At 39.6% G+C, this 24,695-nt stretch overlaps 2 protein-coding genes across 8 annotated transcripts in view; one reads left to right on the forward strand and one right to left on the reverse strand.

The window, feature by feature from the left end:
• The window catches only part of HSPBAP1 (HSPB1 associated protein 1), an 84,695-nt gene extending 62,013 nt beyond the window's left edge, over nucleotides 1-22,682 (reverse strand). For 2 of the 7 annotated variants that reach the window (XM_060298148.2, XM_060298147.2), the window contains exons 1-3: nucleotides 21,871-22,656; nucleotides 9,791-9,976; nucleotides 2,162-2,343 (exon numbers count right to left, since the gene is read on the reverse strand). In XM_060298148.2, coding sequence (XP_060154131.1) covers nucleotides 2,162-2,343; nucleotides 9,791-9,976; nucleotides 21,871-21,928 — 426 coding nt within the window. In that variant the 5' untranslated portion in view covers nucleotides 21,929-22,656. Of the gene's footprint in view, nucleotides 1-2,161; nucleotides 2,344-9,790; nucleotides 9,977-21,870 lie in introns of all 7 variants that reach the window. The other 5 variants (XM_060298151.2, XM_030858339.3, XM_060298149.2 and 2 more) reach the window with 3 other exon arrangements.
• Nucleotides 22,683-23,315: 633 nt separating this feature from the next.
• Nucleotides 23,316-24,695, forward strand: part of SLC49A4 (solute carrier family 49 member 4) — a 92,649-nt gene continuing 91,269 nt past the window's right edge. The window contains exon 1 of the mRNA XM_030858370.3: nucleotides 23,316-23,814. Coding sequence (XP_030714230.1) covers nucleotides 23,463-23,814 — 352 coding nt within the window. The 5' untranslated portion in view covers nucleotides 23,316-23,462. The remainder of the gene's footprint in view (nucleotides 23,815-24,695) is intronic.

Below are 24,695 nucleotides of genomic sequence, written 5' to 3' on the forward strand. Positions count from 1 at the left end.
ACACGTTTCTGCACAGTGCTTCCATGCCTGGGCTGAAACAGAACAACTGATGGGGTCAGATTAGAGATTCACCCAAGGCAGAGTGAGCCTAGATCCAGCACAGACAGAAGTCCTTCATCCCAGCTGGGTAGTCCTCACAGGACTGAACGTATCCAGACCCCCTGCAGGCATATAGTGCAGTAGTTAAAGCTTGTGGAGGCAGACTGCTTAGTTTATTCTTTTCTTAGCTGTATAATTTCAGAAAAGGTTTAACTTAATCTCTTGGTGCCTCACTTTTCTTTTTTTTTTATAAATTTATTTATTTGTTTGTTTGTTTATATGGCTGCGTTGGGTCTTTTTGCTGCCCGCAGGCTTTCTCTAGTTGCTGCGAGCAGGGGTTACTCTTCGTTGCAGTGCATGGGCTTCTCATTGCGGTGGCTTCGCTTGTTGCGGAGCACGGGCTCTAGGCACACGGTCTTCAGTAGTTGTGGCTCGTTGTGGCTTGAGGGCTCTAGAGCACAGGCTCAGTAGTTGTGGCGCACGGGCTTAGTTGCTCCGTGGCATGTGGGATCTTCCCAGACCAGGGCTCAAACCCGCGTCCCACGCATTGGCAGGCGGATTCTTAACCACTGTGCCACCAGGGAAGCCCTCATTTTTCTTAAAATAGGGATAATTATTAAATCATAGGGTTACTGTGGGGATTATAAAGGAAAAGCACTTAGAAAAGCACCAATTATGAGTACTTGATAAATATTACTATTACAGTGTTTTACCTGAAATATGGAGTAATAAACTACTAGTCTAATATACAGGGTTGGTTAGGGTATGAGAAATATTAATAAGATACTCTAAAAGTTAACTATGATATCTAAAAGGTCTAGGATTAAAGATCCATAGAGTAATCACAATTAAGGTTATTAAAAAAATTACCTCAAAGTTATCATTTAAAAATGAGTAAATAATAGATTTGGTATAGACTTTGGATTCAGAAAACATCTACTGAATGTTTTCAAAACCAATGCATTTCTTTTACTGTTGTGAGAAAAAAAAAGTATCCTCAACTAACAATTATGGGGCAAGTGATGTGTTTTTCCTTTTTTTTTTACAAAAACCAAAATTTAAGTAAAACATTAAAAAATTTAATAAAGGAAAGATACAAAGTATTGATAGCTGTATGATAATATTATAACTATGAAAGCACCAGCATCCAAACCTTCACTCAAAGTGAAAAAGAAAAAATATAAGCTGAATGGAAAATGACTCAAGAGTCCAAGGACAATCAGCCTGCATGAGAGGAAAGTCCAGAGGGAGAGTGGTGGTGACCGGCAGGAAAAGAGCAGGTGGGTGAACAGCCTCCTGTGATGGCAAAATATATCCTGTAGGGGCAGGATGAAGGACTCTAGAACCTTGACCTGACGCTGGGCAAGGCAGAGTCATTCAAACAGCTTTCTGGGACTACTCCCATTGCTGGCCGATGCCTAAGACACACAGAAACCAGAGCAGGGAGTTTCCAAAATCACCCCACAAACTGAACTGGCAGTTTGAGGTAGAAAACACTTTGAAAAGAGGATATGGTAGTCTGCAAACTGCCGTCAGTTATGTCAGCGCGTGGCAAAGAACGTCCACGTTCTTACTTCTGCAAGCACCCCCATCCTTCTGCAGGACTTCTACAGTCAAACACTGGGAGCCCAGCACTCTCTGCTTTGGGCCATAAACCTGTACTAAACACCCCAGAGCAGAGAGAGACGGCAGCAGCAGCCCGGAAGGCTTCTAGGATTCTAGGAATGCTTGAATGCTTCTTCATGTAATCAGCTTTGTACCTCCATCTGCCTCACTGACAGAACAAGGACTTAGATGTAGGTCAGGAGGAAAGGAAGTTGGACACACAGTCTATGTTTCTGATATACTCCAAATCAGCTCAGGTGCTGTTTAAAGGCAAAGGAAAGAGTGTGCAGGAAGTCTGGTGACTAGGAAAATAAGAAGGCTGCTCATCTTTGTAGGCCAAACATTATACTTCCTTTGAGCAAATCTCTGGGCTTGAGTAAATAGGATAGTCAAGACTCACGGTGACTACTTTTCAGAGAAAAAGACAGTGAGGAAAAAAAGTACCAAGGAGATTCTAATTTGTGATCTTTTCTCAAGAACAAGTTACACTATGATTAAAAGAAATGTACTGACTTACCTGGAAAATATCTGTCTTGTCTTCAAATAAACTGACAAAATATTTATAGTCAGCATAAGCCCAGAATTTGGAATGATCATAGTCTCTAAATGGTCCAGAAATACTAGATCGGTCACAGTTCCAGGTCAGAAACTCTTCAAGTGTAGCTTCTACGTAACTACATGTGGTTTCAAACTGAGGAGCTGCAATGTAAGAGAACCCAACTTTAAATGTACATTGAACACAGTTTCCAAATATTCTTGTTTTCTTAAATGAGGATAATTTCAACCAGGAAGTATTAACTATTATTTAACATTAATTAGAAATTAATTATGTACTTGCTAAATAATTAGAACCATTTACAACACTTAACAATACTCTTGATTAAATTTAAAAGTAAAAAACACAATTTTAACCTTAAGATTAAAGACTACCCTTTCAAAAAAAAAAAAAAAAACTACCCTTTCTATAGCCTGATGCAGTAATCCAGTGGAATACTTTAGTTTATCACTTCTCCAAGACCTTTTCAGGGGTCTGTGAGGTCTAAACTATTTTCATAATAATACTACGACAGTATTTGCCCTTTTCACACTTATTCTCTCACAAAAGTACGGTGTTTTCCACGGGCTACACAAATTGTGTTGACGTCACTGCTCCGACAGCTAGTGGACTATGTGCTTATGTTCTTAAATGTCCGTAAATAAAGAGGAACAAAGAGCGTTGCTCACCAAACAGTTCTACAAGGATTAAGTCATAACCCACTGCAGTCACTGACCAGCCAGTGCACTCTCAGAGGAAATTAAGACATAACAGGATGAAGCACTCTGTGCTTCAGACAGAGGAAATTAAGACCATAACAGCGTGTTCTGTGCTTTGGACAAGCAAGCCTCTTAGTGAGATGTATATCTCGGGAAGAACTTCAATGACCCCAGATTCTTGCATCTTCCTAAAGAGAAGCACTAAAATCATTAGCTGTAGATATTTGTTATTTGTGACTAGCAGTAATCTTTTACCAAGATGTCTGCTTGACTGCACACGTTCCCTAGCCAAAAATCATATGCATACAGGCTTCTTCCCTACCCTTCGGAGAAGTTTTCTCAGAGCTCCTGAGAGGCTATCTCCTGTGCCGTAGTCCTTTAAGACCCTGAATAAAACTTAAACTCACAGCTCTTACACTGAGCATTTTTCTTTAAGTAGACACATCTTGGTTTTAATTTCTAATAATGCTAAGTATCACTAGATATAACCCACATTGACAAAAAAGCTCACTCACTGGGGTACTCAATAGTTTTTAAGTCTAAAGGAATCCTGAGACCAAAATGTTTGAGAACTACTTCTTCAAATAAAAAAAAGGCAACAACAAAAAACTGTCTTTTGAAAATTTTCAACTTTATACTGCACATTTATCATACAGAGCTCCTCAATCATTAAGTAGACAACAGCTATTTAAAGTCTGTTCAATTATTCATTAGCCCATTTATTTCAGAATCATTTATTAAGTACCTAATTTGTAACTAGCATTGAGCTCAGGCTTGCAGGAACATAAAAGAAATAGATAATACTCTTGAGTTTAGACTATATTTAGATAAAAAGAAAACTTCAACCAGAATAATAGGGAATTTGAGGCATCATATAACTAGATCCCAAATTTTGTGCCATAGACACCTAGGAAAAGGCAAAGACCACCGGAGATGAGGGCTGATCAGGAAAGCTTGAAGAAAAGTCTACTGTCTGTCCATAGTGGTTTGTTATTATGGGTAGAACTCATTTATATAAGAATTATTCTCCTAAATAGTGATGAAATGAGATTTTTTTTTGCAATTAGCTGAATACTTTAAATGTACATTGGGATGTTAATATTCAAGAAACCTGATTATGATCTATTTTGGAAAACATGAAATCCTTTCAAGAGGAGATGTAGATCTAACACATGTAAATCAGTCAGCACAATGCTAGACACATAGCAGATGCTCAGTAAAAGTTAGACACTATTATTAGTACTTTTTATTATTCATTCATATATTTACTTGGGGCACTTTAAAAGTTAGCTGAATTGGTAGTAGGAAGAAAAGGATATTCAAACATCTTTTCCATCCATTTCTGCTCAAACTGTTTAGGATTATCCCAATCACGTTTCTCCCTCCTCTCTTTATCCTAAAACCGTATAATGGCAGAGAAATAATGGAGGGGAGGGTGTGTGTCACCCTTATTTCATTTACTTCATCAACTTGTCACCTGACTTTAAGAAGCAGGAAAACTTTACTAGGCTACATTTATCTAAAAGATAAAACCCTGCAGATTTAAGAACTATTTAAACTTGAAAATTTTTGAGAAGCATTTAGAATAGTGGCTGGCACACACTGACCCATCAATATATAAAAGCTCTTAATATTATCAACATCATCATCAAGAATTTAGCATAACAGCATTGGAATACACGGTTTTTTAACAAACAAAAACCCATGTAGCAAGAAAGCTGCTTGGTGATGGAATCATTTCTAAATCATTTCAGTAAGCTCCAATGTGAGCCTGAACACATTCTACTGTCCTGTAAGTTTTCACTTCACAGAATTCAATCCAACTGATCCAACGGAATACTAAAGCCATTGCTTGAGCCACCTGCCCCTAGGGTAGACTGAGGACTTTTCAGTTATGACCAGTTTTCACAGGCACATCCGTACTGCACCCTCATCAGAAGACTTCATTTTCTATCACAGCAAGTTCTGTACTTAAAAGAATGAAAATCTAAAAATGCAAAAAACGACACGTGAGAACTGTTACTGTCAGGGGAAAATTACAATGAATGGAATGAATGAAAATGACAGACTTTTTCATTTACATAGTGATTTCAAAATAGAATCTTTTCACCCGTTCCTGGTAATAATGGCACCAAAGGCACTGTTTTCATTCTGTTATCATGACAATTTCTTTCTGTGTAGTACAGCTGTTTTTCTTAGTTTATTCTATGCAATGGAATTACTCCTTTCTAACTTGATTATTATTGTTCTTTCGTTTAACATTAAAGTAGCCTAGGCAGCTGCAACTTTCATCCTACTTACTGTCAAAATGTTAGGTAAGAGGAAGCTCAACTGAGTTTAGGATTTGGAAATAGTGTATAAATTGAGTTTGCTTTTGACTCTCATAAAAGGAAGTCCTAAAATATTTTTTTGCACAGCAGTGAAACAAACATTTCTCCATTTTGTTAGACTTCATCACTTCACAATCAAGAAACACTTGGAATGTGGGTACCGACTGTGACTTTTGCTTGTTACTCCACTCCCTATCAACAAATGTTTAGGATTATTTCTACATCTGCTTGCCAGATCACTGCCAGCTGAGGTATAGTGTTGTCACTGAGCATATATGTTGGCAAATGAATCTGATCCAAAATGTTTCAAAGAGCTACTGTGACGTCATTATCTGCTTCCTAAAATAAACTAAGAGACACATTACAGTCAAATATGCTAGTTATTAATACTATTATTTCAAGCATTCTAGAAAAATTCTAACCAAGACCTAAAACAGAAATAAACATGCTCAATAGAAAGGAAACAAAGTTATCATTGCTTCTAAGATCATATGCCTGTCTTACTAAAAAGCCCACAAGAATAAACTAAAACACTAGGTACACTATTAACTGGCTGCATAAAAAATAAACATGCAAAAAATAAATGGCTTTTATTTGTATATCAATCACAGTTTGAAAAACAAAAGAGGCAAAAATATTTCCTGACAGCTACAAAAATTTTATAATATTTTAAGAAATTTGTAGACTTATATGAAAACTCCAAATCTTTTTTTTCCCCCAAATCTTTTTACTGAGGTAAAACAAACTAGGTAAGTGAAGATTACACATTCTTGTGTAGTAAGATACAGTATTGTCACAAGGCAGATTCTTTTCAAATTACATAATTTATAGCACTTCGTGAATTTTCATTTAAAATCCTGTTGACGGAAAGAAAAAAAGAAAAACACATGACCTAAAAGTTGCAGGTTATGTTTTATTCGGGTATCTTACCGAGGACTATAATCTGGGAGATGGCCTCTCAGATGCTCTGAGGAACTGTTCTAAAGAGGTAAGGGAGGGCTTCCCTGGTGGCGCAGTGGTTGAGAGTCCGCCTGCCGATGCAGGGGACACGGGTTCGTGCCCTGGTCCGGGAGGATCCCACATGCCGCGGAGTGGCTGGGCCTGTGAGCCATGGCCGCTGAGCCTGCGCTCCGCAGCGGGAGAGGCCACAACAGTGAGAGGCCCACGTACCGCAAAAACAAAACAAAACAAAACAAAACAAACTGTCTCTGGTTTCAGTATGAAGAATGGCTGAGGCGGGAGGGCAGGGAGTGCACAGGGACTAAGGACGAGGCTACTCCAACCACGGAGGTGAGAGAGCAGGGTAACCCCAACTGGAGGATGGCCTCAGACAGAAAAGCAGGTGGATGCTGGATACTTCAGGTGTAAGTCACCAAGTCACCAGACACCACTTAGAGAGGCCATCTGAATGACTCAGAGCTTTCTGGCATAAGAAGCTTCTTGGATAGTACTGCTCCTGGTGATAATGTTCACACCCTTTGACCCAGTCATTCTCCTAGGAATCTATCCTAGGGAAACAATCAGAAACTTGCACAAGATTTATTTTCAAACATGTTCAGTACAGTCTTATTTATAAATTTAAAACTGCTAAGCAATCTAGGAGAATTTTAAAGATAAATTATGGTACTACCATACAATGGAATATTAGGTAGCCATTTAAAAGTCATATTTAATGTCAAGAGAAGCTGCTCAGAATATGTTAAGTAAAAAAAAGAGAAAACGCAGGCTGTTCAAATTAACACAATTTTATTTTTAAAATACAGAAAGGCCTGCATGGACATATGTAATTAGTGATTGCCTCTTGGTAATGTAATTAGTGATTGCCTCTTGGTAATAAGACTAAGTGTTTTTAAATTTCTTTGGGTCTTCCCATTTTTCCAGTGTTCTCTAAAATGAGAAGGTATATTTTAATTTTTGAAATTATTTCTATTTTTAAATAATATTTTTTGAGCATTTACTATGTGCTAGGCACTGTTCTAAATGTTTAATGAATATGAACCCATCTAATCTTGAAAACATTTCTAAGATACAGAAAAGTTAAGTGACTTGCTCAAAGTCACAGAGTAAGCCAAACTTTGAACCCATGCAAGCTGACTTGAGTCAGCTCTCTTACATCACTACCCTACACTGCTTGTGGAAGTACTGTATTTATACTCAAAGAAATAACTTTAAAAAGAACAAATTATTAAGACAACCCACATAATGGGAGAAAATATTTGCTCATCATATATCTGATAAGAGTTAGTATCCAGAATATATGAAGATCTCTTTTACCACTCAACAACAAAAAGGCAAAAAAACACACAAAAAAACACACATAAAAACAAAAAAATCTCAATTAGAAAACAAGCAAAGGATTTGAATAGACATTTCTCCAAATTAGATATGCAAATGGTCAATAAGCCCATAAAAAGATGTTTGACAACATTAGTCATTCGGGAAATGCATCAAAACTATAATGAGATAATACTTCACACCCACTAGGATGGCTAGAATAAAAAATGGAATAAGTATCGGCAAAGATGTAGAGAAACTGGATCCCTCACACGTTGGGGTGGGAATGTGAAATGGTTCAGCTGTTTTGGGCAACAGTTTGGCAGTTCCTCAAAAGGTTAAACATAGTTGCTGCATGACTCGGCAATTACACTTCTAGGTTTAACCCAAGAGAAGTGAAACCATATGTCCACACAAAAACGTGAATCTAAATGTTCACAGTAGCATTATTCATAATAGCCAAAATGTGGAAATAACCCAAACGTCCATCAACTGATGAATGGATAAACATTTTGTTTATCATATGATGGAATATTATTCAGCAATAAAAAGAAAATATAGATACATGCTAAAACATGGGTAAATCTTGAAAACATGATTCGTGACAAAAGCTAGACACAAAAGGCCACAACTGTATGATTCCATTTATATATATCCAGAATAGGCAATCTATAAAAACTGAAAGTAGATTAGTGATTGCCAGGGGCTGGAGAAGGGGGTGAATGGGGAGTGACTGCTAATGGGAACCAGATTTTTCAGTGTGACGAAAATGTTCTGGAATTAGATAGTGGTTGTGGTTGCACAACATTGTGAAGATGCTAAAACCACTGAATTGGATACTTTCAAATGGTGAATTTTATGTGAATATCGTCTGAATTTTAAAAAAGAACAAATTATCTTTAGTAAAAACTCAGAGCAGTTTCTCTCAATTGCAGAGACTTTCTACTTCCCTCTTTCTTCTATGCTGCAGTACTAACTTTAAAATGTCAAATTACTGTATCTCCGCTATAAAACAGGATAATAATAGTACCACTCCAAGTCGGTTTGAAGAAGATTAAGAGAGTTAATGTGTATAAAGTCCTCAGAACAGTGCCTGACACAATAGTTCTCAATAGCTGTTAGTAACAGTATTGTATTTGGAGTCTAACCAGGAGGTGAAAAAAATTACAATTTCTATTTTTCTTCAAATTATTGTTTAACAGACACTTCAATGAGTGGAAAATTTATCTGACTAAATAAAATCAAGAAGAAAAGAGCACAAGCTGATTTTTACATAGCTGCTGCTGGTCTAGCATTTAATTTAAAAATACAATAAACATTTTGGTCTGTGACTAGAATGAGATGCCAAAGAGTTTCGGGTCTATTAATCCTGCTCTACCTGTCACTGGAGTACAAAGGGGTTCCAGACACCAAAAACCCAATAATTATATGAGATATACTAGAAGATCAACATGAGAAAACAACGCCTGGAAAAGCTGGAAGAGAAACTGGGTAATTTTCTAGTTCCTTCTAAGTTATTAATAGATATTCTTAGAGCCACTTCACAGCAATGCTTAAGACACTATGAATTTCTAGACTATCAAATTTACCCATATTTAAATAGAAGTTAAACACATATTCTGAAGCCAGACAGTGGTCATCGACTTCTTTAGATTAGAAACAGTTTCTAATGTAAATTGTTTCTTTCCTATAAACTAACTGTCTTTAGATTAACAGTAATTGCTTTATCTGGCTTAAGGCAAAAAATCAAGCTGTTACAAGTCTTCAGGGATGAAGAGGGAGCTGGCAAAATCAGACTGCTTAAGAGGATGAAAAAAACAGCTTCACATATGTTTCACATTTATGTAATGCAATAGAGGTCAGGCAGCTGATAAAGCAGAGAGGTAAAATTACACCCAGACTGAGCACTATAAATAGTGAGTGAGGCGACAAATAAAAGGAAACATTGCACATGAGTCAAAAGTAGAAAGGATTGTTAGATTAGTATTGGTCTCTTTGAATCACATAAATAATAGCACATTAACAAATATTTATTAAGTGTCTACTATGATCAATGAACCATGATACATGAACAAATACATTTTATGTGGGGTTATAAATTATAGGTTGTTTAGTCTAAAAAAATTATCTTAAACTGTCCTTTTAAAATTTCTAATGAAGTTTTCCTATCTGAAAATGGTCCAAAAGAGGATTCAAATAAAGGATTCTCTAGAGATAAAGAAACCACGGTTGAGAATGTGGGAATGCTACTGAAGAGACATTATGATGATGATTCCTTGTAGTCCTACCTGTATCTGTGCGTTTCGTTCCCATCCTGAATCGTATCTGCTTGCCCTGAAGGACCTCAGAAAGATGTTTTGCAGTCCAGTGTTGGGCTGGCCAATCAAAAACCATGTTACAGAAGATTGCAGGTTGTTGTAAAGACATTATAATTTCTTTCGCTTTCTCTGGTGTAAAAGGTTTGACATGTTTACCTAGGGAGAGAAATAAATAACTAAAAAGTTATTTCATATAATATGAAGAATAAATAGCTAATATCATTTCTATTATGGTAAATCCTTCGGTGTAATTGCACTTCATTTATTACTCTTTACATAAATATTTGGCCTCAAACAGCCATAATTCTTCAACGATTTTTCTCAAATATTAAATTGTAAATGTTGGAAAATATTTACAATCTTCAATGTCAAAAATGTTTTTTTAAAAAGGCTTTCCAAGTATTTATGTACATTTAAAAGATGCAATTTTTTGACAATATTATTTCCTAAATAGAGAATTATGTAAGAAATGCTGATGGAACCTACTCTTGAACAACTAGTGTGTTGCTGGACTCAGCAACAATTGTACTTGATATAGCACATGTTCATGCCAAAAAGACTACCGCATTCACACAGCAGTGGATGGGGAGCGGGAGAGGGGATTATTTTATTGCAAGATTTAAAAAGATAAAATATGTGCTAGGGTGGATATCAGTGTTAATCCTTGATTCTGACTGCATCTATAAACTGTACAAGGGAATATGCACAAACTAACACTGTGACTTACTGAGGACTTCAATAAATTTCAATCATAGAATGTTAATCCGGGATAGGAGGGTAAAGATGAATATTTGTTAAATAAAAGAACAAGTGGGGACTTCCCTGGTGGCGCAGTGGTTAAGAATCCGCCTGCCAATGCAGAGGGTACAGGTTCGGGCCCTGGCCTGGGAAGATTCCACATGCCACGGAGCAACTAAGCCCACAGTAGTGCGCCACAACTACTGAGCCTGCGCACCTAGAGCCCGAGCTCTGAAACAAGAGAAGCCACCGTGGTGAGAAGCCCGTGCACCAGAACGATGAGTAACCCCCTCTAGGTGCAACTAGAGAGAGCCTGCGCGCAGCAACGAAGACCCAACGCAGCCAAAAATAAATAAATAAATTTATAAAAATATATATTAAAAAAAAATTAAAGAACAATAAGTTTCTCTTTAAAGACATCTCAAGATGAAAGTTTGGGGGGAAAGTTGAAAAATGCTTCATACTCTGATCCCCAAAACATGAATTTATGATTCTCTAGTACAATCAGCTAACCCCTCTATTTCAGTTACCTAATCTGTAATTACACTTACTCAAAAAATTACGAAAAGCTCACGAATAATCCAAATTCCCCCTTCAACCAACCTTCTTCTAAACTTTCTGACAAAAGGAGGAGGGATGGAGAAGGACTCATCGAGGAACCTGAGTAATTTGTAGTTGTCTGAATGTGAGACTTGTTTTTAAAGAAAATGAAAATTTAGGTCAGTTTGGCCCTCCTTTCTCAGACAAGGACAAAACCCAGAAACCTCTCCCAAACCAGTGGTGAAAGCGAGCAGGCTCTAAGCCCTCAGGAGCTGACATCTAAGAACACTGTGGCCCCTTCTGGGTAGTCAGGGCTCTCATGTGAGGACATCAGTGTGGCTGCTTCAGGGGATGGGCAGGTGCCAGAGGTGGGGCTACGTGGAGTAGGGAAGACAGAAGGCACTCTTAGGTCTCTATGTAAAAGAAGGCCCAAGTTTATCTTTAAGTGACCTTTACCTACTGAAGAGCCCTGTTAAGGAAAACAGGCTGTAACCAGGAATTGTTTAAAAAAGGTCTTAACCCATGCCAGCCTATAAATGTAAGCACAGGGGTACCTAGATTGCAATGTACCAAGTCTTCCTGGACTTGGAGTGCCTGGATTCCCTGTGTATGAAAATGGACAAGCCACATTTTTTATTATATATTTTTAAAGTTTTGCTAGACCATGAAAAGCTACAATTCATTCATGATAATACCTGTTGCTTGTGACATATAAATTAGTACTACCCTTTGGGAAACAACTGGGAAAATGAAGCAAAAGTCTCAAAGAACCACCCATTAACCTAATAACTCATGTTAGAGGAATTTGCTTTTAACAAAATAATCATAAGCCACATACATATTCATTTATAGTATATATATGTACACACATATGCATAAAATATCTATTACTATAATAAAAAACCCAAAAATACAAACAACCAAATGTCTCAAAAGTAGAAAAATAATTTACTAAATATTTCTCCCATAGTACAGTCCCCTGGTACATTCAATTCATTAACAATAAAAATGAGGGCTCTGTAGCAATGTGTGGAGCTGTAGGGACTGGAACTGACTCAGAGAGTTATTGCAACAGCTAAGTGAGAGGAGTGGTAATAAGGCCCTGAACAACAAAGGGTGGCAGTGAGGAAGGCAGAGATGGTAGAGATGGAGAAATACTAGGAGAACAACGTCAAAGACTATTACGACTGAAGAGATGTGGGGTAGGAGGCAGATGCAGCTGTAAGGAAGACTGAGGTTTCCAGACTTTGTGACTTGCCACGAGAGAAAGGTTAGGAGTGACATCTCCTTCTGTTAGGAAGATGAGAGTTTGGTTTTGATCATCATCATCATAACAATACCATATATTTACTTGTATAAGGCTCTACTATTTGCCACACACTTTTATATACATTAAAATAAAAGTGCTCATTGGATCCTCTAAGAAGCCTGTAAAACACAGGTACAGAAGGTATTTTATTTCCATTATCCAAATGAAGAAATGGAAGTTCAGATGTCAAAGGTCAAAACACCAGTGATGATAGGACTATAGGTCAGGTTCCCTGATTCCAAGTCCAATGCTCCTCCTACTGCATAATCCTGCTTCCAGAGAATTAAAACTGTAGGACTTACACTAGCACTAAAAACAGAGAGACAGTATAACCCGAAAAGATAAGCTGGTGCAGGGAAGCTTTAGATGGATCCATAGATAATAAATCCACATGTGCTGTTGGGGAGAGAGGAATGTTCTGGTTTGTGCACATGTTTGTATGTGTGGTGGGGGGAGTAGTTAATATCTACAGTAGAGATTGCTAGTTGCCTACCTTACCCACTACTGCTTTCTTCTTCCTCACTAACAGAACTTTGGGCAATGGGAGCGGCTGAAAAATTACATTTCCCAGATTCCTTTGCAGATAGGAGTGGCCAGATATATATCTGGAAGTTGCTGAGTCAGCCTTTCCCCTTTATCCTCCTCTCCTATATCCTGCCTGGAAAACAGACATCATGTTTAACCATCTCAACAGATAAAAGAAAGGCCCAGGAAATTGCAAACACCGGCTGAAAGAATGCAAAGATGTCCATCTTTGTGCCCCGGAACCAAAGCCAGCAAAATTGTATCCCCTGAACGCTTTCATATAAACACATTAACTCATAGTCAGGACTCTGTTATTAGTTCATAACTGGTATAGCACCTTGCCTTCTGAGGCTATGGTTTTCAAGGACAACCATATTCTCCCTAGAGAGTGCTCTGTGGCTTAGGCTGGATGAATCATGGCTGGTGTGACTCACTGTAACATTCTTTCAGTTCTACATTTGTAAAATGTTCAAGCTTTGAACATTTTGCTTCTAGAACTTTAAAAGGCAGAGAAAAACAGAAGCACCAGTCCTTTGGGGGTGACGATTTATTTATGCTGCTTATCTTAAATCAGAGCCAATAGATCACACGGCTTTGAATGTTTTCAAAACAGTTCTCATATCTGTACACCTAAGTACGCGGGCATTAGTAACACGAGTAGTGTTTTGACAGAGGAGCTTCAAAGAAGTAAATAAATATTTTTTCCTCTAACATAACATTAAATTTTCTAAAAAAGTATTTAATGATCTGATCAAAAAATGCCAAACATCCCAAAGGTTATTTAATAGGAGACTCTAAAAACTAAAGTTTGCTGAGAAAGTACCAGGCCCAGTAATTGGAATATATTAAATGCTCAAACATTTGCTAAATGAATGAAAAGTGCTATAAAGCATATGCAGAGTAGATCAGTACGATGCTCACCATAATAGGAAATTAGCATATTTGAAGAATTTCAGGTCTATCAGTGAAATAAAACAATCAGCTGGTTGTGAGATAAAAGTAATCTGGGTTCTGATCGTTTAATCAACAATGAACTGGGCTATTAACAAATTGAAGTGTTACAATTTTCTTTAAAGAAGAATACAGTCTATACTGTATTAATTAAATAGCCTAGGGATGCACCCAATCATTCCATGCCAGGGATATTTGCAAAGAGCTATAAAAATTCTGAAGCAACCTCAAAAGCCTTTAAAGAATAAATGTATTTAGGTCTAAACTTGCAGCAAGTAGCAATTTCTAACAGAAACTGCTGGAAAAAATGATTAGTGATCTAGGTGTCGCACAATAGTCTCTTCTCCCTCTAAATGTAGCATGTTATTCAGATGATTGATTACAGCTTTGGTAACAATTCTTTAGAGATGGTGAAACACCATCAAAAAGCAATTTACTTTTTTCTCAGTTAATTTTTTCTTTAATTAGTGCAAAGGACAAGATAATTTGAAACCTAATTTCTCTGAATTTGCTAGCAATCTGGCTTCAGTCAATTAACATCTGGCTTGGATTTGTATCTGAGATTTAGAATTTAAGACAAGAAATATCAAGTTTCCAGAATACGCTCCTAATATTGATAGAATACAACAAAGACAAAGATCCTGAAATTGAAATTAACTCGCTTCTCATGTCAGGTATAATTTTAATAATTATTAATTTTAAATTTAATAGTTTTATATTTTATTAAAAAATTTTCAGAAGGTGACATCAGAGTAAGCCTCAAGTTACAATGCAGAGACTCACCACAGTGATACAGTATGAACAAAAAATTGGGTCCTAGCATTGGGAGCTAATTTATTTCTAAATATATACAGGTAAGCCTATGATGGCCTTCATCAATCTGATGACTACTGTATATACACACAAGGGTCATCTACCATCTGGAATGGTAGATATCAGCGTAAAAAATAATGAACATTTAGACCAGGTCAGAAAAACGCTGATGGAATTATGCAAGTACTACTTAACAAAATGACTGTGTTCAGACTGAAGACCGAATGGTAAAACTTACACCAAAGATGATTTTAATTTTATAGTCACTATTTTAAAATGTCAATATGAACTGAGAAAATTCTGCTGCTGATGAACTGTCATAAACCCTTTGAATTTCAAGATCTAGAAGGTGGTGCTGACGAAGAAACCACAAAGTGTTGAGGCTGTGTTGACATGACCTTGCCAATACCAATGCTCGGTGTGGTAGTGAACACCCAACCAGGTTCAGGCTGGGGACCGGAGACAGTTACATGCTGGACATTTACCATCCTCTTCTTCCCATCTTCTTACACTTGTAACTCTTGCCCAGTTAACCCAGAAAATTGTCTTCTCCTCCTCACTTTAATCCATTTATGAACCAGAAAATGACTCACAGTGCTTGTAAGTTCCTAAACCTAAAGCAAGATAAGTAAATCTATATTTTAAGTGAAGTTAATACTCGAAAGATTGGTGCCTCAAAGACTGGAGCTCTTAAAAATGCTTCAAAGTACCTTCAAAATTTCTACCAAAATGTTTCCATTTCTTCAGCCTCCACTAAGTAAATTTTCCGTAATTCAGAATAAACTGGGTATTTCATCTCTTTTCATCAAAAATATTCAACAGAAGAGTCTTGAAGAGGTATGTGGACACTGACATTCATAGTAGCACTACTCATCATAGCTAAAAGGTGGAAGCAACCCAAACATCCATTGACAGATGAAGGGATAAACACAATGTTTATACAGGCAGTGGAATATTATTCAGCCTTTAAATGGATGGAAATACTGTCACATGCTACAACATGGATGAAACTTGAGAACATTTTGCTACGTGTAAAAAGCCAGCTGCAGAAAGACAAATATGGTATTATTCTACTTACATGAGATACTAAAATAGTCAAATTCAAACACAAAGTAGAATGGCAATTACCTTGGGCTGAGGAGAGAGAGAAAAGGGGAGTTATTTCCTAGGTACAGAGTTTCAGATGTGCAAGACAAAAAGTATCTGGAGATCTGTTTCACATTAATATGAATACACTTACTACTGAACAGTACTCTTAAAAATGGTTAGATGATAAATTTTATGGGTTTTTTTGGTCACAATTTAAAAAATACTTAACAGTTCAGTAATTACTGAAAAATTTAAAAAAATTATTTATTTAAAAAATTTATTTATTTAATTTATTTTTGACTTAAAAATTTATTTATTTTAAAAAAATTTATTTATTTTATTTACTTTTTGGCTGCATTGTGTCTTCATTGCTGCGCGCAGGCTTTCTCTACTTGCGGTGAGTGGGAACTACTCTTCATTGGGGTGCACGGGCTTCTCACTGTGGTGGCTTCTCTTGTTGCGGAGTACGGCTCTAGGGGCGTGGGCTTCAGTAGTTGTGGCACGTGGGCTCAGCAGTTCTGGCTTGCGGGCTCTAGAATGCAGGCTCGGTAGTTGTGGCGCACGGGCTTAGTTGCTCTGAAGAATGTGGGATCGTCCTGGACCAGGGCCCGAACCCCTGTCCTCTGCATTGGCAGGTGGATTCTTAACCGCTGAGCCACCAGGGAACCTCTATCTTGTAATAACTTTTAATGGAGTATAATCTGTTAAAATGCTGAATCATGTTGCACACCTGAAACTAATATATCAACTATACTTCAATTAAAAAAATTAATCAGAAAAAAATTTTAAACTATCAGAGCCCAATGGAAACAAATACAGTCTCAGTCTGAAAGACAGATTCAAAGTATTGATTTTTAATTTCACTGAAACGCTTCAACCAATGTATGATCCTAGAAGTAACATCTCACATTCAGAATTCGAGTTGATTCTTTTTTTTTTTTTTTTTTTTGCGGTACGTGGGCCTCTCACTGCTGTGGCCTCTCCCGCTGCGGAGCACAGGCTCCGGACGCACAGGCTGAGCAGCCATGGCTCACGGGCCCAGCTGCTCCGCGGCATGTGGGATCTTCGCGGACCGGGGCACGAATCCGTGTCCCCTGCATCGGCAGGCGGACTCTCATCCACTGCGCCACCAGGGAAGCCTCTCGAGTTGATTCTTAACAGTAAGTAGTTTCATGTTTGTTTAAGTCCATTTTTTTAAGAGTAGTTTTGGGTTTAAAACAAAATTAGGGGAAGTACAGAAAGTTCCCATATACCCCCTCCCCTCATACATACATGGCCTCTGCATTATCAACATTACTCACCAGAATGGTACATTTTTCACCAAAGATGAACCTAAACTGGCACATCATAATCATCCAATGTCCACAGTGTATCTTAGGGTTTACGCTTGGTGTTGTGCAGTCTATGGATTTGAAAAGTATAATGACATATATCCACCACTACAATATCCTACGAAGTACTTTCACTGTCCCCCAAATCCTCTGTGCTCTGCTTACTCATGTTTGTTTTTAATAATTTCCAAGCTGTTACTTCAGACAAAAAAAATAACACATCCTTGTGGTACATATACATACAATGGAATTTTATTCAGCCATAAAAAAAAAGAGAAATTTTGCTATTTGCAACAACATGGATGGATCTATCGGGTATTATGCCAAGTCAGACAGAGAAAGATAAATACCATATGATTTTACTTAATGTGGAATCAAAACAAACAAACAAGCAAACAAAACAAAAACAGACTCATAGACACAGCACAAACAGGTGGTTTTGCCAGAAGGGAGGAAAGTGTGAGTGGGGGAAAAAAGGTCAAGGAGAGATTAAGAGGTACAAACCTCCAGTTATGAAATAAATAAGCCATGACAACGATATAATATACAGCATAAGGAACATGGTCAATAATATTGCAATAACTTTGTATGGGGCAGATGGTTACTAGTCTTATTGTGGTGATCATTTCATAATGCACGCAAATGTCAAATCACTATGTAATATACGTGAAATATACGTGAAAATAATATATTGTATGTCAATTATACTTCAGTTAAAAAAAAAATCACATCCTTGGAAGCAAACCCATTACTTTGATATCCATAGAGCTTAGCATAGGGCTTGGCATAAACTAACACCAAATAAATGTTTTCTGAATTCACAGCTCATTTTTAACAATGCATAAAACTTTATAAGATTAACCATTTGTTTTCTCCACCTTTGTAAAATGAACTATTGAGCATGCTCACAGCAGTCTCAAAACAAAGGGATCAGTTCCACGATTTCATGCTCACCTCCACTGGTTCCCTCTCCAGCTCCCGATCACACTATTCGCCACTAATTGACTCCTAATCATCCCTGTCTCAACAGCAACTTGACAAAGCTTTTCTTCACTCTCAAATCCCCAATACCTCTCTCCACTCCCTCACTCAGGGTGGTGCCTTACCCTGTTCTTCTGAGAAAAGTGAAACCCACGACTTCCTTCTTCACTTCAACGTTCTGGTTCACCCTGCTCCTCTTTGGTCTCCAAGGACATAATCTTCCTCCATTCAGCTGTGTACCCTGCACATTCCACTCCAGTAGCACCAGTCTGTCTCCTCGCTTTTTTCCCCACCCTCTGCCCTCTATGTGCCTTGGGCTTTTCTCCACTCACTTCCACTCCTGGCCTCTCCTTGCCAGAAACAACTTCTTCCATTCATTTCCATATTCAAACTACAGTTGTCCCTCAGCATCCGAGGGGGACCGGTTCCAGGACCCCTGAGAATACCAGAACTCTTGAGCGCTCAAGTCCTTTAGAGTGGGCCTGTGGGACCTGAGGCTGCGTGCAGAGTGAGGACTGTACACCAAACCTTCAAATTACTCGCAGAAGCACAGACCAATCCAATTTGTATTCGTTCTTTCTCCTCTCACACCCAAAGCATGTAATGTGTGTAATATTTACAACCCATCTAACTGCCTCCTGCCGTGCGAATATGTATTATACTACAAGTCTTTTAATCTGTGTTCTTTTCCCCCAAAGTATATTTATAGGGTATTTTAGAGCAAGAACTGTCTTTCACCTCACTGTACAAAAGAGTCTCCTGTTCATAGTGTACATTCAAATATTTTTTGATAATGGAGTGGTAATAAGTTTGCTCAAAAATTAACTTTTCTATGACCCCCACAATATTCGTTACTATACTAAACATAGTGAAACTTTCACATGCATTTATTTGATTATGTATTTTTCTTACCCTTTATTCACATAAGCCTTATCTAATTTAAAGCAAAGTCTTCTCTTCCAGTAGGATTTTGCCCATTTAACTTACTTTGTAATGGTAATGAGCAGTCACCCCAAAGTGGTTTTTCTGGGGAGCATGACAGTTTAAAATAGGGTTGAAAGTTCCACAGATAGGATTTGGAGAATCCTTTAATACAAAAATTTGAAGTCACCTCCAAAAATGTGTACACATGCTATACTGTTCAGGGGAGCAAATCCATACTTTCATCAGTTCTCCTTAGGACTTCAAGATTAAGGATCACCAGTTTCCTCAAAAAGTTAAATATGGAATTACCACATAGCCCAACAATTCCACTCTTAGATATATGCCCAAGAGAAGCTGAATACATATGTTCCTACAGAAACTTGTAAACAAATGTCCAGAGCAGCGTTCTTCATAGCAGCCCCAAAGTGGAAACCCAATGCCCACTGATGAATGGATACACAAAATATGGCATATCCATACTACAGAATATTATTCAGCCACAGAAAGTAATGAAGTACTGGTACATGTTACAACATAGATGAACCTTGAAAACATGATGCTGTGTGAAAGAAGCCAGACACAAAAAGCCACATATTGTATGATTCCATTCACATGAAATGCCCAGAACAGGCAAATTCATAGAGACAGAGTAGATTAGTGATTGCCAGGGGATGGAGAGAGGATGAATGGGGAGTGACTGCTAATGCGAACCAGGTTTCTTTTTGGTGTGATGAAAATGCTCTGGAATTATAGTAGTGATGGCTGCACAACTTTGTGAACATACTAAAAAACATTTTAAAAGGGTGAATTTATGGTATTTGAATAAAGAATAAAAACCTCCTCTTCCCTGGCTACATGCTTAACATCTTCTTTTGCATCACCCTCCCAAACCTAAATGTTACGCATTCACATTAAAACTCAACAGTGCTCCCAACCACCTCCTTCTTCTTCAGGTTCCTAATTTACATGTAGTTTTCTCAGGCTGAAAAATTTCAGAGATATTTCCAATTTCTTTTCTCTCAGTTTCAACATCAGTCAGTCACCAATGCCAGCACTTTTTATTAACAATAAAGATAGTTACCATTATTGAATATGTAATTCCTGCCAGACATTTATGCTAGATGATCTACAAGTATCTTTAATTTTCACAATAGTTATGCACATTAGAGAGGAGGATGCTGTGGCTAAGGGGGTTTAAGTACCTTGTCCTTCAGTCTTTCTCCCTCCAAGCTATCCTCCACCCTTCAGCCGCAGTGATCTTCCTAAAACCAAATCTTATTGTGTTACTCCCCCATTACTCCCCCACCTAAAGCTCCTCAAAGGCTTCACACTGTCAGACTCCTTAACTTGGTATAACGATCCTTCAGGATCCCTGTCTCTTACATTCCTTACACCAACTTCTTTCAGTTCCTGGACTATGCCATGCTCTTTCTCCTACTGCCTCTGGACTTGGCACGGGGTTCTCTTATTCATTCACTCAACAAATATGTATTAAGTGCCCCCTAGGAGCCTGACATTGTATTTGCTGCTTGGGCAAACGCTGTGAATGACACAGATATATGTTCTTCCCTCAAGGTACTTAAGGTCTAAGGGAAGAAACGATAATAAACAAGTAATTACAGATTGTGATAAGTGAAATGAAGGAAGCAGGATGCCGTATTATAAAACATCTAGGGTAAGGGTCAGGGGAAAACTACGATGACTGTTTTAGATAGGTTAATCTGGTAAGGTCTCAGGTGGTGACATACCTTAAAATCTGAAGACTAAGAAGTCAGTTATATGAAAAGCAGGTAAGAGCAGAGGGGGTGATGAGTGATAAGAGATGCTCCTGGAGACATCAGCAGAACCCAGACCAAGGATTTTTGTAGGTCGTGGTTAGGAGTTTGGATTTTAACCTAAGTTCTTAGTGCAATGGATTTCACTGAAGAATTTTGAGTAAGAGAGTGTCACTTTTCGCCACTGAATGGAGAAGGGATTGGAGAGGCACAAGAAAGGAAACGGGGACACATGGCCCGAAGATACAGTAGTGGTTTAGGTGAGAAATGTGGATGATGTGGACAAAGGTGTGATAGAGAAGGAGGAAAAAAGTAGACAGATTAGATGCAGAGTTGACCTGACGAGCAAAGTCATCAGCTGGAAGTGAGGAAGAGATGAAGAGAGGATATAAAGAGTTTGGGGAATTGCCATTGGGGAAAGAAAGTAATGTTACTATAGAAACAGAGGATCAGAAGGATCTCAGGCCCATACAGAGAGAATACTCAAGAGGTTGACCATTTTCATTTTATAATGTCATCAATTTGCCCAGGACTTTTTCAGTGTGCACTAATAGTATTCACGTTACCAGGCATTGGTCATTCTTTTTCCTTTCCAGGCCCCTCTACTCAACCGGGAAAAGGCATTGTTATATGCAATCAAAAGTCTCTGGATCCCACGGCAGTACCCAGAACAGTGCCAGGCACGGAGCAATCATTCAATAAATGCTAACAGGGATCTCAGGCTCACCGGCCTTCAAACTTCATCCGTTCTCTAAAGCAGGATTCCACTGAAATCATACTCCTGTTCACAAAAGTCCCAGATATCTCCACTTATCTCAAGGGTGGTTCAATCTACTGTAACAGTCACAACACCCTCATGTGTGAAACAGCACTGGCAGGATGGGGGGATACTGGACCTATACGATGATCAAAAATCTGGGTGCTACAATTTGAAAAAAGACACGTTCAGTAGAAAGCAAACAGTTTTCCTCATAGCTTACTGCAGGGCCGAAGGGACAAACGGCCACATGAGAGGTGCCAAGAGTCAGCTGGCACAGCGTTGTACTCACGGTCTGAGTTCTGCCTAGCACCTACCTTCTTCCTCTCCAGATTCAGAGTCCTCATTAGTGAACGCCCCGGAGTCTGCTGCCATGGAGATCACTACACGGGCTCCACCCGAAACCAAAAGTGAAGTGGAGCGGGAGCCGGGTCAGAAAGAGGCCAAAACCCGGGGTCTGAAGCCGCAGCACAGGCAAGAGTCGCAGCGGCTGCTACCGGGCTCTTCCGGAAGCGGCACGCGCGTGAAAGTCATGTGACGGGCACTGGGCGTGGCCACGCGGTTTATTTTGATTCTTGAGTGGTGGAAATGTAAGCACGTGGTCGCGGTTGTGGTGCTTTCTACTTTCCCCAGACCGTAATCGTCTTCCGGTGTAGACTTTTCTTGGCTTCTTTTCTGGTTTTCCTCAAGTCCTTCCTTTTCGCCTTGGCGCTTTCTTCCTCCCAACAGTATTGGAGTTTTAGGGAATGGTTTGCTTTTTGTGGGGCTTGGAGCAGTGGAAAGTGGCTCGGTGTTTGCTTACTCTGCAGTCGCTTGGATATCAGGAGAGCTCACGCTTCTCTTCCCCTTCTGTTCCCGACTCTTGCCCTTCTGGCAGCAAAATGATCCACCTGGCTTTCGTGGCTACTGGGCAATGTGAACCTCAGGCGCATGTTCTTTAATTGAGTTGCCTGTGACTCATTTCCCGACCAAAACAAGCCAAATCGCTTGACTTAGGTTTTCAAGGACACTAACCGACAGCAGTCAGGCTTTTGGATTTGTATATCAAAATAACCGGTTGCTTGGTCAAGAGATCGACAACCTCCACTCTTCTCGTTTACTCTTTGTGTAGTCAAAATCATAATAACTGGAGATGAATCTAGGTCATTTGGGGGCAAAAATCTTTCAGCCTTAATCAAAATATATTTATTGCTCTTCTGTTAATAACAGGCAAAATAGTAGAAAGAGATCTATATCGTATATATACATGAATGAAATTGACTCGTTTTAAATTTCCTCATTGGCTATGTAAAGCACACAAAAAATGGCTGATTTAACAGGGCTGTACTTACTGTACATAAAAAACAAATGATTTTCATGCGGCAATCCTCTGGGTTCCCTACTACGCCTAAATCTTATCCTATCTCCCTCTCTAATTTATTAAGTTATAAACCCAACAGAAATGAAAATAAACCCAATATAGAAGCAAGCAATATATGGCTTAAGTGACTGGAGATCTCCGAGTTGTTTATTAGGCACAGGACGTAAACATGTACACTTCCCCCAGCAATCCCGGGTTCCTAGCCCAGCCTCCTGTACTACAGCCCCTCCGGGAGTTTCCTTTTCCTGGGGCTCAGCGGCGCTCCTCCCTGCCTTCCCAATTCCTCCCGATCCCCGCTCTGGGACACCGGCTCCACTCCCTCTTTCGCCGAGGTTTTCTCTCCACCGCCCGGCGAGAGGCTAGCCCGGCTCCGCATCCCAGCCCCCTCCTCGCCCGTCGCACCTGCCCCGCCTCCCGGACCGGGGCCGGCTCGCGCGGCGCAGGCGCAGCAACGCGGCCGCGAGGCCGAGGGCGACCAAGGCAACCTCGGCCTCCACCTTCTCTGACAGTATCCGCGCTGGGCAGTGACCCCGCGGGCCGCGCGTCGTAATGGGCTCGGGCTGGAGCAGCGAGGAGGAGCGGCAACCGCTGCTGGGACCCGGGCTCGGGCCTGCGCCGGGGGCTGCTTGGAGAAGCAGGGGGGAGGCGGCGGCGGCGGCGGCGGCGCTGCCCGCGGCAGCCCCGAGTCCCGGGAGGGTGTACGGGCGACGCTGGCTCGTGCTGCTGCTCTTTTCGCTGCTGGGGTTCGTGCAGGGCCTGGTCTGGAACACCTGGGGCCCCATCCAGAACTCGGCGCGCCAGGCCTACGGCTTCTCTAGCTGGGACATCGCGCTCCTCGTGCTCTGGGGGCCCATCGGCTTCATGCCCTGCTTCGCGTTCATGTGGCTCCTGGACAAGAGAGGTGAGGGGGTACCGGGAGCGCCGGCCGTTGATGTCACCCCTAGGGAGCCGCCTCCCTCGGCTTCGTTTTAGGGGTTGTGTGAGGTGACCGAATGTTGCTGGCATCCCATTCCTGACTAGGAACACTCTGTCCCCAAAGCGACAAATGAGGGAAGGCTTCTTTGTAGATACAATGTTTTCATCAAGGCCAATTATGCAACAGCAGGGATTAAGCGAGCTCTAAATGTTCAAGTTTTTGCATATTTGGACATCAGAGCATCCCCGTGCACGTGCTATGTGTGTTTTTTACACCGGACAAAAATGACTGATGCTTTGACTTCAAAGGGATTTGGGGATTTTGAGGGTGAAAGGTCAGAAAATAGACTGATGATGCTCAGATACAGGGAAGTAATGAGCTGGCTTTGCATAATAGATGACTCAAGCCCAGGAAGAGCTGTTGGGGAACTCGGATCTGACGCTTTGGTTTCTGGCAAATGGTTCTGGAAAATGGTGCACAGCAGCTTTAAAGTGGTGTATGTGACTAGGTGCAAGTGTCAGTTGAGATTTTTAACTCTCAGATGAAGCTTGCAGATGAATGAAGACTCTCTTTTCATAGAGAATACTTTGGACAGACATCTCACGTTACCACTTGCCAGTATGATTCTGTGAGGAGAAAAAAAGGTCATAGGATTGAATGATTAGGCATTGAATTACACCACAAAAGTATGGGTAAATGATTCATGATCAATGTGATGTAGCTGCTAAAAAGTGCAGGACAGTTTTAGGCACAGAAGTGTAGTATCTAAAACAAGAGAAATAGTTTGAAATGCTCTATTCTAGTGTTCAGTTCTGAGCGTTAATTTTTAGAAGGCCATGGGCAAACTGGAGAGCTTTAAAAGTTGT

This window comes from Globicephala melas, chromosome 4, assembly GCF_963455315.2.
Source record: "Globicephala melas chromosome 4, mGloMel1.2, whole genome shotgun sequence".
NCBI lineage: Eukaryota > Metazoa > Chordata > Mammalia > Artiodactyla > Delphinidae > Globicephala > Globicephala melas.